General features: G+C 39.5%; 1 protein-coding gene across 1 annotated transcript in view; it reads right to left on the reverse strand.

Annotated features, from left to right (window-relative positions):
- The window catches only part of capn1 (calpain 1), a 31,485-nt gene that overhangs the window by 2,710 nt on the left and 14,662 nt on the right, over positions 1-14,113 (reverse strand). The window contains exons 5-18 of the mRNA XM_084404806.1: positions 12,336-12,469; positions 11,123-11,291; positions 10,246-10,329; positions 9,725-9,810; positions 9,567-9,641; positions 8,440-8,600; positions 6,907-7,067; positions 6,779-6,790; positions 5,990-6,201; positions 4,887-4,926; positions 4,570-4,635; positions 4,419-4,476; positions 3,189-3,253; positions 2,908-2,976 (exon numbers count right to left, since the gene is read on the reverse strand). Of these exons, the coding sequence (XP_084260932.1) occupies positions 2,908-2,976; positions 3,189-3,253; positions 4,419-4,476; positions 4,570-4,635; positions 4,887-4,926; positions 5,990-6,201; positions 6,779-6,790; positions 6,907-7,067; positions 8,440-8,600; positions 9,567-9,641; positions 9,725-9,810; positions 10,246-10,329; positions 11,123-11,291; positions 12,336-12,469 (1,392 nt within the window). The remainder of the gene's footprint in view (positions 1-2,907; positions 2,977-3,188; positions 3,254-4,418; positions 4,477-4,569; positions 4,636-4,886; positions 4,927-5,989; positions 6,202-6,778; positions 6,791-6,906; positions 7,068-8,439; positions 8,601-9,566; positions 9,642-9,724; positions 9,811-10,245; positions 10,330-11,122; positions 11,292-12,335; positions 12,470-14,113) is intronic.

The following is a 14,113-nucleotide window of genomic DNA, read 5'->3' on the forward strand; positions in this document are numbered from 1 at the left end:
TATTATGTTATCATATAATATGTTATAATAAAAGTATTAATAGAATTGTTATTATTAATAATAATAATTATTATTATTTTTTTATTTTTTTATTTTTTTATTTTATTTTTTTACAGAACAACAGTAAAATTATAATACTAACATTTATGGTTGTCTTAATTTCCTAAATGAAAAAAACATTGTGCTTTTATTTTGGCGGGAAACTGCAGGGAGATCTTACACTGCTCTTTGTTGACAACAACAGATTAATAAATGATTCTCATTACAAATTTGGGAAGATAGTTGGCACATGTTGCGTCTGCAGTAGATTTTAATTAGATAAGATTAATAATGTTACTAACCATGAAAATCTGAACTTAGATTTTCATCTTATGATAAACTTTTTATTGCACTTCCCATTTTCTATGTCTGATGGTGACTAACTTTCCAATCCAGATCTAACAATAAAACAGAATAACTTTTACTTCCTTTTATTTAGGATGTAGCCACCAGACGAACTTTCGATATGATCTAACCTTCTAACAACCTTTTGACTCGGTGTAACCTTGGTCGAATGGAGCTTTGAAAAAGGACTCAATATCCTGTTTATTTTGACTATTTTGTGAAATGATTGACTGAAATATTACAATGTTTTTGATATTTTGCTGATGTAGCTAACAAAGGGTAATGAAAGGGGGGGCTGGTTTTAAACAATTTAACCAATCATATTGATAGCGCATGACATGTTAGTCATGATGATTCTATTTTGATGTGTCTGGCTTTACCCTATAAAGCCTGTTGTATTCTTATGTTGGGCCGAGAATCTCTGAGTATTGCTCGAGAACTCCCGGCCGTTTGAATAAACCATCTGAGGGACATTTACTGAAGTCTGTCTCGTTTATCATTTATGCTGCGCAGCAAGAAAACTAGTTAGTAAGGGAAAACAAGTTAGACTAGGAGATATTGAGTGGGGACGTCGATTTGTAGACGAGACCCAGATAGACTAAACGTCGAGAGTAGACGTTAGGGGACGACGATTTGTAGACGAGACCCAGATAGACTAAACGTCGACAGTAGACGTTAGGGGACGTCGATTTGTAGACGAGACCCAGATAGACTAAACGTCGACAGTAGACGTTAGGGGACGTCGATTTGTAGACGAGACCCAGATAGACTAAACGTCGACAGTAGACGTTAGGGGACGTCGATTTGTAGACGAGACCCAGATAGACTAAACGTCGAGAGTAGACGTTAGGGGACGTCGATTTGTAGACGAGACCCAGATAGACTAAACGTCGACAGTAGACGTTAGGGGACGTCGATTTGTAGACGAGACCCAGATAGACTAAACGTCGACAGTAGACGTTAGGGGACGTCGATTTGTAGACGAGACCCAGATAGACTAAACGTCGACAGTAGACGTTAGGGGACGTCGATTTGTAGACGAGACCCAGATAGACTAAACGTCGACAGTAGACGTTAGGGGACGTCGATTTGTAGACGAGACCCAGATAGACTAAACGTCGACAGTAGACGTTAGGGGACGTCGATTTGTAGACGAGACCCAGATAGACTAAACGTCGAGAGTAGACGTTAGGGGACGACGATTTGTAGACGAGACCCAGATAGACTAAACGTCGACAGTAGACGTTAGGGGACGTCGATTTGTAGACGAGACCCAGATAGACTAAACGTCGACAGTAGACGTTAGGGGACGTCGATTTGTAGACGAGACCCAGATAGACTAAACGTCGACAGTAGACGTTAGGGGACGTCGATTTGTAGACGAGACCCAGATAGACTAAACGTCGACAGTAGACGTTAGGGGACGTCGATTTGTAGACGAGACCCAGATAGACTAAACGTCGACAGTAGACGTTAGGGGACGTCGATTTGTAGACGAGACCCAGATAGACTAAACGTCGACAGTAGACGTTAGGGGACGTCGATTTGTAGACGAGACCCAGATAGACTAAACGTCGACAGTAGACGTTAGGGGACGTCGATTTGTAGACGAGACCCAGATAGACTAAACGTCGACAGTAGACGTTAGGGGACGTCGATTTGTAGACGAGACCCAGATAGACTAAACGTCGACAGTAGACGTTAGGGGACGTCGATTTGTAGACGAGACCCAGATAGACTAAACGTCGACAGTAGACGTTAGGGGACGTCGATTTGTAGACGAGACCCAGATAGTCAGACGCAGGGAAAAATCCATCACACGTCCCAAAAGCGACTCAAACACACAGAGTAGCATTTACTGTGAATCGAATCTGAAAATGAACACAGTGCTGTGCCTTACTCTGAAACACGCAGCGTGTCAGACGATATATTTATATAATTACATCACAACCATTGCGTTTTGATGATCACACTAAACCATATCACATGCATTAACAAATTCATGAAAAAGTAACCAGGCAATTGGCGAGTAATCAATTTCAATGCTTATTTTTACACGCATTTGGCGCTTTGAACCCTGATTTGTTTTAGAAAAAGTAGTAAAATTAGCATATTGTTAAGTAATTACTTAAGGCCATTTCACAATTACAGTGACAACATCCTGTCCCTCCCCCACTAAACCAGTTTTTTCCTCGGATTTACACGATTCAGAGGGTTCATACTTTTCAGTTTGGATAATACGGAGATTTGTATAATCCCATCCCTAAGTATATTGCTATATAAACACAGGTGACTTGACCAGTTCATGACCTTTCCCACCTTCTCTCTGACCCTGAGAATTAAACATGCTGCTTTTTCTGCTGCACCTTTAATATGTTTATATGTAAATGACCTGTTCCAGCTAAATCCAGCTTCTGAACACTGAATAGCTGTTGATGTGTAAATGTGTTGACCAACTCGTCATAAGAGCCTTCACTAAAGACCATCTTTGAAAAACGTGAATATAATATAACATCATCTCACCAGGTAGCGTTTAATCTTTTCCCACAACACATGAAACTCAGTGAGTCCGAGCTTCCCGCTGCCGTCCGCCTGAAGCAAGTCAAGGACTATAAGAGCAAGACCAGCAGAAATACAGTCAGAACTGTGACAGACAGAAAGGCCTGAAAGCGATCAAGACTTGACAACAAAAATGTATCTAATGACAAAGCAAAAGAAGATAACTCATATTTGCAGATGAGTTATTCTGCATTAAAGTCAAGTCGAATATTTTTGCATTAAAGCAGAATCTGTGGAAAGGATACGTCCATGAGGTTGATCATGCTCCGACAGGACTCCTTCCCGAAGCCGTCTGTCTTTAAATCTTTATCTGTGGAATAAAGACACAAACACAGACGAGTGTTCAGGACTCATCACGTCCTTTTCTTGAGCGGTGATCAGTCTGATAGTTCATTTAAAGTGCCGCTATTATGCAATGTTAAAGGTTCCTAATTTTGTTTTGGAGTCTCCTACAATAGATCCTGCATCCAAGGCCAAAAAACACTTGCATTTTCTCGTAATCTTTTCTCTCAGTGTCTGAAACGGTTCGATAAAGGATTCGGTCTCTCTAAACCCCGCCTTTCTGAGAGCTTTCCTCTGCTCTGATTGGTCAGATGACCCAGTCTGTTGTGATTGGTCGACTACTTACAGGGTGTGTCGGAAACGAAACGCTCATTACCATATGTGAATTTCAGCTCTTCTTCAGCACTTGAGATACGAACAGTAACGACGGCGTGGTTTTATCGTATCAATCTTATCTTTTGGAAGTGCAGCATTTGCTTTAAAAAAGCGTCTTCTCAACACGACAACACGAACCAAACTCTTCCAGTCTCCGCTGCAACTACAGTGTTTGAGGGCGGGGCAAAGGAGACGTTATTCCCCGGCAGCCAATGAAAACCATAGGCTGGAATTATGCAAATTAGTAACAAAACTTCATAGAATCGAGCAGGAAGTGAGACTGGAATTACTGACGACTCTTTTCAGGATGTTCAGAATCATAAGGTTTTTTTTGGAGGCAGTAGCTTCATTTACCGTTCACTTTGACCTTTAAACTTTGCAGACCTTTTACATTCACAAACAGCTTCATTACACACTACATGAAAGGGAATTATCAAAAAAGCATAATGGGGCACTTAAAATGTTATTAGCTCTGTTTCAAAAACTACTGAGAGACAGCATACAGTCTTCGGGCAAATTCAACGAATAACGTAACTGAATCAAAAATATAATATAGAAGTATGACAGTCAATCCTTATACAAATAAAAAAAAAACACTATTTTAAGTTTATTGCTCAATATTCAGATGCAAATATGCAAGTAATTTGAGAGTGTAGCAAGAGTGAGACGACCGACTACAGAAGTATATGCTATCGATTTATTAACCTTTATTTAATTGCGTGTAATTTAGGATGCTGTCTTTGTGGACAGTAAAGTGGTTCCCTCAGGTTTGGAAATCAAAGCTACAGTGTCTGTCATGTGTGCTTGTGAAGACTCACGTTTGGAGATGATTCTGTTCAGGATGGTCTGCAGCTCCGTCACACTGATTTCCATGTCCTAGAAAACACAATCACACACATGATTTCTGTAGCAATGCATCATAATGTTGAATGTCTGCACACAACAGTTGTGTGTGTGTGTGTGTCTCACCGGTCCGGCCAGCTGTCTGAAGAGACTCTTAAAGCCGGCATCAATCTGACTCTCATGCAGATGTTGCTGGAGAGAAAGAGAGAGAATACTGTGTCTGTAATGATTGAATGACTGATAAAATAACAGTGCATCACAGCACCACTAACTATTAAATACTATTAAACTTAGTTTACACATTTTTGTATGTTCTATAGCAGCACAAACACACTATATAGCTGCGTGTCGTGCCAAACTACAGCCTTTAGTCAAGACTATATTGACAATGCAGTCATCTTATTGCTTAAATATAGAAATGTGTGTCGAACTGATCATCTCACCTCCTCAGGAATATCAGCCGTGACTTTATCATCCATTTCTCTGAAGGGTGCAAAGACAAAATACAATATCAGCCTGTGATTCTATGATTGGATCATTTTCTAGCATGTTAAGTTTGGCAACAGTTCTTCTAACCCTAATTGATAGATCTTGACCAAGAATGTAAATACATGTTGTGATGTTATTTCCATCAAGAGGTGCTTGACAATCTTGTGTTGTCAATGCAAGAGTGCAGCTCTCTGTAAAGTCTCCTCCAGCTCATCCCAAACACTTTCAGTGAATTTAAGCTTAAGACTCAGAGGAGACGATACATGTGTGAAAATATTCTTCATGTTCCTCCCAACCATTGTTTTACTGATGAATCTTGCCATTGTCATCCTGGAATATGGCCATGATGTGTATTCCTTCATGGTTGTTCAAGAAATGAAAAGCTACACACTCCATCAATTAGGATTAGAAGAGCTGTTGGCAAACATATAACATGCTAGAAACATAATAATGATCCAGTCATGGACTCTTAGCCATTTGCCAATTCAAATCCAAACAGCAACTTGTTTCTTTTTTTGGGACGGGCAGTGTGTGTGTACACATTTTTATGTTAGATGCAAAAATTGTGATTAATCGATTTGACATCACTAATAAAAAGTAAAGCTTGTTCTGATGAGTCAATAAAATTACAGAAAAAAAAGATACAAATATCAGTTGGCAAAAAAATATTGCAACATAAGAGCATTCTCCTTAACAATGCAAAGCGATTCAAATCAGAGAGATTAAAGAATTAAATAAATGTTGTTGGGCATCTTCAAAAAAAAGAAAAAAAAGAAAGACATTAAAAGTTTAATTAGAAAGACAGATTCAGACATATCCCTGCCTTTTAATTCCACTAAAACAAAAAAATGGATAATATATTATGCTTTGAGTGACAGCATGAGCTCCGATGTTTGCAGTAACAGTTCAAACTTGCCTAATAATGCAATTGTCTTTTTAAGAAAATTATGCAAAATAGATGTGCATGGCCAGTGAAAAATAATTCTGGACTCCATTACCAAACCTTATTTTTAATTCCGACCAATAGCCGTTTCATGCTGTAAAATGCAGGACTCACTGTGAGTTGGCTGGTTTCTCTGAGAAGACTCTGAGCACGAAGTCTCCCTCTTTGTTGGGCTCGAAGGTGGACGGTACGATGATGTACTCTCCGGCCGGCAGACGGAAGCGCGAGCTCACCTCCCGCAGGTTGATGAAGAGCTCAGAGCGAGCGCTGGAGGCGTGACTGAGGAAGAAGTCCCGCTTCAGGTGCACGGCCGACATGCCCGTATACTGAGCGGAGAAATACACACAACATCAACTGAGGGCTGTGTCTGATTTACATGTTGCTTTGGTCAAACATTGGGTCTCATACACCAATCATGAGCACATGTGAATTTGTGTATGAAATCGGTGTACAAACGTTTTCACAAATCATGATTCAAGAATAACTTTCTTACTAAAATGTATTCTAAATTTACAATGGAAAAAGAGTGGAGGAAAGCCCTTATGTGGAGACGGTGTGGGCGTTTAAAGCAAAGGACTAACCTTGGGCATGAGGTGGCTCATTTAGAGTCCAAATTCATTACCATTAGAACGAGGTTAAGAACATATTCACATGCGTTTGCATGTGATGAGAATTAGGCAGACATTTTTCGTGAGAAGTTCTCCTGTGAGTATAAATATGAGTAATCCATGCAACTATAAGCGAAACAGACCCAGTGTCTTCAAGCTCTTCAAGATGATCTCAATTACCTTTCCGGACAAAATGCTTTATCTCTCCATGTTCTACAGTGTTTCAAGACCTTCAAAACTCTGAAATATCTCACAATCTAAAATTCACAGTCATTCAAACGGCCTCTGATCGTACCTCATTTGGCACCTGCAAAAATAAAGGTAAAAAAAAAAAAACAATCAAAAAGAGCAATCAAACAGAGAGCCAAGAACAAGTGAACACAAACTTCAGACAAGTTAAACAAAAGCTATCTGCTTTCTGACCTCATAAATGGCGAACCCGATGGTCTCCATGTCCTTTCCTTCTCTCCGCTTCTTCCTGCGGTCCTTCTGCATCAGCGCCACCAGGAAGCTGCAATCTGATTGGCCGGGAGAATCCGGATGTTTTAAGGCCACCTTGAACTGAGGGTTGATCCAGAACGTGGCTATGGTTTATGGGAACAAAAGAGGATGATGAGGATTTCACCTTTTTTGCAGACACTGACTAGAGTTGGGTATCGCTTGAACTTTAGCGATTCCAATTCCGATTCTGCTTATCGATTCAGATTCTTATTGATTCACAGTTTCGATTCCAATTATGATATAAAAAAGTCAAACATTTAGGTATCAAACATATTTCTTCTGTGTCATTTTGCAAAACATTCTGTTGCGGCTGATTACCATAAACAAAAATCAGCAGCCTAAAGAACAACTAACTAATAAACTAGACTAATATAACATTATTAAAGACAAATATACAGTCATTAATACAATAAGAGCAAATCAGCAATAGCGCAAATAAATACAACTGAACAAAGTTCATAAATTGAAATCAAATGTAAAATAACACTGCAGTGTTCTTTTTAGAAATAAAATACACATTAATCCTTACATTTACAAAAGTTACTCAGTCAAAATAGTTGAGTGATTTTCTTTTTCTTTTGTTCTTTGATTAAAAGTGCTATATCTCTTCTTTTTTTTTTTACTGTACTAAAGCACAACAATACCAACATATGTTTGCAGAGATTTAGGAATCATGCTAAGTTCATATACTTGAACTTGAAAACCCTACAGCCAGTTATTCTAATTTAAAATATATGTGTTCCGTGTCGGAATGTGTGTTTTTGTTTTGGTCTGTGACTCCGCCCACTGCCAGTTCACCCAATAATATTCCAACACCCCGGGTTGCCATTTGGCAGAAAACACAGAGTATTATAGCCATGGAAGCCAGCAAACAAACTGGGTCAGAGATCGCAGATTAAACCCAACCTAAAAGCCTAAAAAGCTCTTCGTCCAGAGGCATATTAAAACGTGGATAAATCAGCTCATCAACTTACAGTGTAAGGCTCGTCGCGAGCGTAGCGTCTGAGCAGGAGAGGGCGGCAGAAACAAACCAAAATTATTTGGACTACAGCAGGTATATTAGGCTGCTGTCACTTTAAGACCTGACGCACGGATCCAATATGCTGTTACACGTGTTTTCTTTCTCAACTGTTTACGTTCACTTAAGACATAACCGACTGTTTATGAGGATATTTTGCAAGATTTAAGACGCGAAAGAGAAATCAATTCAGTATTTGCACATTATATGTGAGGCGGTTTTTTGTGCACGCACTCTGGATGTGCCCAGCATGGAAAACAGCACCGAATTCTTCTTTTTCACATCTTCTTGCGCTTGAATGGTTTAAAATCACATTAAAATGCACACAATTTCGATTCCGCTTATCGATTCCTTTGATTTTATAACAAGTATTGGATACGTTTTTCGATTCCCAACCCTAACACTGAGGCAGCGATGTCCTTCTGCGGATGCTGTACCTGGGAAGTTCCTGCAGCCGCCAGCCGTGCTGCCTCTCCTCCACTCGCCCTGATAGAGCGATGTGCTCCACTTCTTCACCTGACTCGCCTGGAGAGCGTCTGGCGTCAGGTTACAGATCTCCAAGCGGCTGAACTCGCGCAGGAAATCACTGAACGACATCCTGAGAGAGAGAGAGAGAGAGAGAGAGAGAGAGAGAGAGAGAGAGAGAGAGAGAGAGAGAGAGAGAGAGAGAGAGAGAGAGAGAGAGAGAGAGAGAGAGAGAGAGAGAGAGAGAGAGAGAGAGAGAGAGAGAGAGAGAGAGAGAGAGACGCATTAGTGAACACATTTGGGTCCTAAAGAAGCCCTGTGTTTTTGTTCTCACGCTCATTCATGCATGATGCACATCTGCTGTGTGTGTGTGTGTGTGTGTGTGTGTGTGCAGTATATAGAGAGAGAGATGCAAACAAGAGCCGGTTACCCAACCTCACCGGTACTGTCAAATCTTAAAAACTAGATCACTCTCTTCATCCTTCCTTTCTGAGCGAAAAGATCCAGACACACTCATTTTCACAGGTGCTGAGTCATTGATAAGTCGTTGCCAGGATGTTCTATGTGGTTTCTGGTTTATAGGGTGTTGTGTTTGTAGGGCATTTATAGGTCGTTGCTAAGGTGTTCTGTACAATTTGTATGTCATTTATAGGTCGTTGCTAGGGTGTTCTGTGTGGTTTCTGGTTTCTAGGGTGTTGCTAAGTTGTTCTAAACAGTTTGTAGGGCATTTATAGGTCATTGCTAGGGTGTTCTGTGTGGTTGCTAAGGTGTTCTGAACGTTTATAGAGCATTGATAGGTTGTTGCCAGGTGGTTCAGGTGTTCTGTGTTGTTGCTTGGTAGCTTCTAGGGTGTTGCTATGTGGTTGCTAAGGTGTTCTGAACAGTTCAAAGGCATTTATAAGTTCTTGCTGGTGGATCTCAACCTTTTTGACTTCAAGCCCAGACTTTTGACTTTAGCTGATTTTAATGCTTGAGAACCACTATGGAGTTTGCTAGGTGGTTTCTAGGGTGTTGCTAAGGAAATCTAGGGGATTTTTTCCTACTAGTACGGCTGGAGAATAACTGCTAATCTAAATCTGTCAGATCATGATCCACTAACCAGAACTCTCCGTCCTCGCTGCGGTTCTGTAATCGGCCCTGGACGGAGCGGTCCACGTTGTCCCATTCCCGAGAGCTGAACACACACGCCAGATCGGTCATCAGAACAATATCATCACAGTAAAACAGACTCTATCAGTTCGCTTGTGTGTTTCTCACTTGTCACTCCAGGCTCCCGTCCACTCCACTTCCCCCCACGGGTTCCTGATGCGCACCAGTTTAGTCATGTTTCCCCTGTAGACCACCTGATCAACACATATTTCAGAGTTTGATTAGGAATTACATGCACTGAACAATCTTCCACAATAAGACCAGAAACGTGTCCAATGTCCTTTTTGATTTACATTATTCTCTCTCGCTTGGCTTGATTTCTGGGATATTGTATATAATATGCAGCCATCAGGGATGGCTTTCAATATGCGGGAGACTCCCGGAGCTTCTAAGGAAAGCTGGGATGCCTGAATTTCACTCACATTTATGCATTTGCCAGATGCTTTTATCCAAAGTGACTTACATGGCATTAAAAATAAACATGTTTTAGTAAGTTCATTCAATCCCTGGGAACTTTATCTGACTTGAAAGCATGACAGGAACCTCAAAGAAAGATATTCTGCATCTAAAACTGGCTAGATTGTTGTGTACAGTAAGTGTTTTAGTGTGTCTTTGTGTCTCTGGCTCACCTCTTCCACTCCAGTCACTGAGTACGCGTGACCTTTGACCAGCTTCTTAAAGGTCACCGCCTCCATGTCAAACTTACTGGTGATCTTGAGGACAAAAAGAAGCGTAACGCAATCAGACAATGATCTTAAACACCCTCAGCAATACAAACATGAGCAAAATTATCAGTGTTGTCATCAATAACTAAAACTACAACTACTTAAATAATTTCAGGAATTTATATAAAGCTGAAATAAAATATAAATATTAGATTAAAAACGTAGAAAACTCAAATGTGCTTGTTCCTCTAAACGTGCCAAAGCTTTAACAAAAGAAATGTTTTTTGTGTATTGTGATTTTTTTTATTTTTCTGGTAATCAAATGAAGGCACAAAACATTAATTTATCTTTTATTCAAATGAAAATTAAACAAGCCCTTTATTTTTTTGTGCTACACAACAGAGGTTTACTGTTGAAATTATAACATGGAAGAAAATGAGTTTTAATAATAATTGTATTATTATTAGTATTATTAGAAGTTAAGAATTAAGATGCACATTATATATTTTGACGGGTTGAAGTGTAAACCTTCTTGTGTGATGTGAGGATAGTTTCTCTCAAATGAAATGTTGTCAAAGTGAGAATATTACACTACAAAAGGCAAAAAAAAATGTCTGTGTGAATAAACGGTGCCTTAAAAGTATCGAACAAACAATATAAATGCAGCCTCATCGTTTTGCAAACACAACCCAGACCTCAGAATCTGACACTAAACACATTCAAGTGTCTGTGACTGTACAAAGCTCATGAATATATAACGAGGCTGCTTCTGACTGGCGTTCTGTTGCTCACTGAGAGGTGTTCAAGCATGAGGCCGAGTGTGAGAGAGAATCATGCTCACGTCTATCGAGCAGCCCAGCAGCGAGCCTCTCTCCACGGCCCGACCGATGATGCTGAAGAGGTCAGAGGGCGCTTTATTCAACTCGTACATCTCTGTGACCCCGCCTGTGAAGTCCTCAAAGCCCTCGGACGTGCTGCCGCCCGACAGAGCCTCGTAACAGCCGTTCAGCCTGGAAAACAAGAGCAGAAGCTGAGCGAGTGCAGTTCAGCTGTGTTTGATTCATGTGTAGAGTTAGGGATTAATAAGAGGTGAAATATGGACTTGTTCTGTGTTTGAGAAAGGTCTTCAACGTGTTAAAACATACAGAGATCATTGAAGCCAATAGTTTAAGGGACCATTTCTTTGTTTAAGCCGTACTTTCCAGTTAGACTAAAGTGTAGCTCTCCTTCAGAGAAAGAGTGCATTATCTTGATGTTTTGAGACGACTCTCCTGTTTATAGTTAGAGCCTGGCCAAATCCAACCTTGGAGAAGCTGTGTGTCGATAACTAACTTCAGAGTCCGAGTGCCAGATGCATAATCGATGGAGATATGCTTCAGTCTATCTGTATATGTGTGGAAAATTACTATGTTTATCTATTTCTTAGCCAATCAGAAACTGCAACCTGAAGCAAGGACGTAGTTCAGACCTTGGTGACCTCAGTGTGTGTGTGTGTGTGTGTGTGTGTGTGTGTGTGTGTGTGTGTGTGTGTGTGTGTGTGTGTGTTTGTGTGTGTGTGTTTGTGTGTGTGTTGAAGGGTATAATTGCTGTGATCTTTGTAACTGTAAGCGGGGCGGCCTACGAACTCCTGTGTGAGTCTTGAAGCTGAACTTCTGCTGATGAAACTGCAAACTATCTTCAGTAAATCTTTTCTTCACTTAATTATAATTCTGACTCCGGGTCTTCTTTCAAACATCTGGTCCTTGGGTCCTAAACTGAAAACCCCTAACACACAATAGTTGGGCCTAGGCTCTAGAATAGTTTCCTCTTATCTGTGAAAACGTCACATTCTGTTTATGAGTGTAAATCTAAATTGAAATCTTTTTTTTTTTTTTTACTTTGGCTTTTTAAACTTTGTATGTTAAATTTGCTGATTTTCTGATGTTTCCTTTTATTTTTTGTTTGTTTCCTTTCATTGTTTTATCTTATTTGTACAGCACTATGGTTCAACTACTGTTGTGTTTATCGGTGCTTAGTAAATACATGAATGAATAAATGAATGAATGAATGTTTACTTGGCGTATGCCTTCTCCAGTAGAGCGCTCCAGAACTCTCCACCCTCCGCTGAGTGAACGAACAACAGCTTCCCATCCTTCACCGGCAGACGGTCATCAATCACCACGTCCAGCCACTCACCGAACTGCCAGAACTACAGAGAGAGAGACAGAGAGACAGAGAGAGAGAGTTCAGTTTCATATAAAAATAAAGGTTCTTCATGTAAAGGATAATGCACATCATATAGAAGCTTGGTTTTGCCATGGAATAAAAAAAAGGTAATTGAGATGTTTTATTTCACAAATCTGACTTTTTTCTTAGAATTCTAAGTTTACATCTCGCAATTCTTATTTATTTTTTGTCTCAGAATTCTGTTTACGTCTTGCAATTCTCAAAGGACAAAAAAGGAAGGACCGTGACGAAAATAACATTTAGCTGGTTATCATCACAAAATAAACTCTGACAAGGTGATCAGTATCTTATTCTGTCATGACGTTCAGCTGGATGCACATTATCCCACTTATTTCACTGGTGACACTTTACAATAAGGTTCATTAGTTAACACTAGCTAATGTATTAACTAACATGAACTAACAATGAGCAATACATTAGTTACAGCATTTATTAATCTTTATTAATGTCAGTTAATAAACATCCAACTGTTCATTGTTTGTTCATGTTCGTTCACAGTGCATTAATATTAACAAATACAACCTTTGATTTTAACAATGTATTAGTAAATGTTGAAATTAATATTAACTAAGAATAAATAAATGCTGTAGAAGTGCAGTACATCATTAGTTCATGTTAACTAATGAACCTTATAGTAAAGTGTTAACATTTTACTTATCAAATGATGCAAAAAATGTATCTGAGTTTAAATATTTTTCATTATGTATTATAAATATTATGTATATATAAACAGACATTAATGGGATAATGTACAGCCGGATCACTTATTACACAGCTTTACACCACATAAATAATGACAGGGACATGAAGTATTAAACCGTTTTAAAGTCTTACTTGTTTAATATCTTATCATCCGTTACAATGCACAAAACGATCATTCTTTCTAGCAACCTACTATTAATAAAGTCCTCCAGTTTCACTTACTTAGCAAACAAGTGAGAGCGAGTGTGTGGTGTGATTCGAGAGACATGAAAGAAGCGTCTTCCTTAAATACCCGGATGAGCCTCATTATACAGCGCTGCTCTTGATGGCGGTCATTATAAGGATCAATGTCATGACTGACCAATCAGAATCAAGCATTTCAGAAAGCCATATAATGGCACTGATGGTTCGATGATGAACCTTCAATATTCATGGAGCCTTTTCATTCCACTAAAGGTTATTTATGGTGGAAAAAGGTTCTTTAGATTTTCAAAATGTTCTTCACACTAAGAAAAAAGGTTATTTTAAAGGAACACTCCACCGTTTTTTGAAATAGGGCTTATTCACCTTCTTTCCTACATTTAGATAGGTGGGCAAATGCATTTTTGTCTCAGTGCATGCATTGTTTTAGTTTGACAGGGTCGGCGCTAGCTTAGCTTAGCATAATGAATGGAATCCTTTGTTGCCAGCTAGCATGTCCTGAGTAAAAGTGATATAAAAAAAAAAAAACACCTAATTACTTCTTGTGGCCTGCGTATTCACAACAAGTACAAATAGCGATGCAGATTAACACTAGGTGATTTCCTATGCAGATATTGACTTGGGACTATATTAGGGGGAAGCACAGGCAAAGCACTGCTACTTGGGCGCAGAGATATCACGCCCAAGTAGCAGTGCTTCGCCT

The sequence above is a fragment of the Rutilus rutilus genome, assembly GCF_951802725.1.
Source record: "Rutilus rutilus genome assembly, chromosome: 3".
NCBI lineage: Eukaryota > Metazoa > Chordata > Actinopteri > Cypriniformes > Leuciscidae > Rutilus > Rutilus rutilus.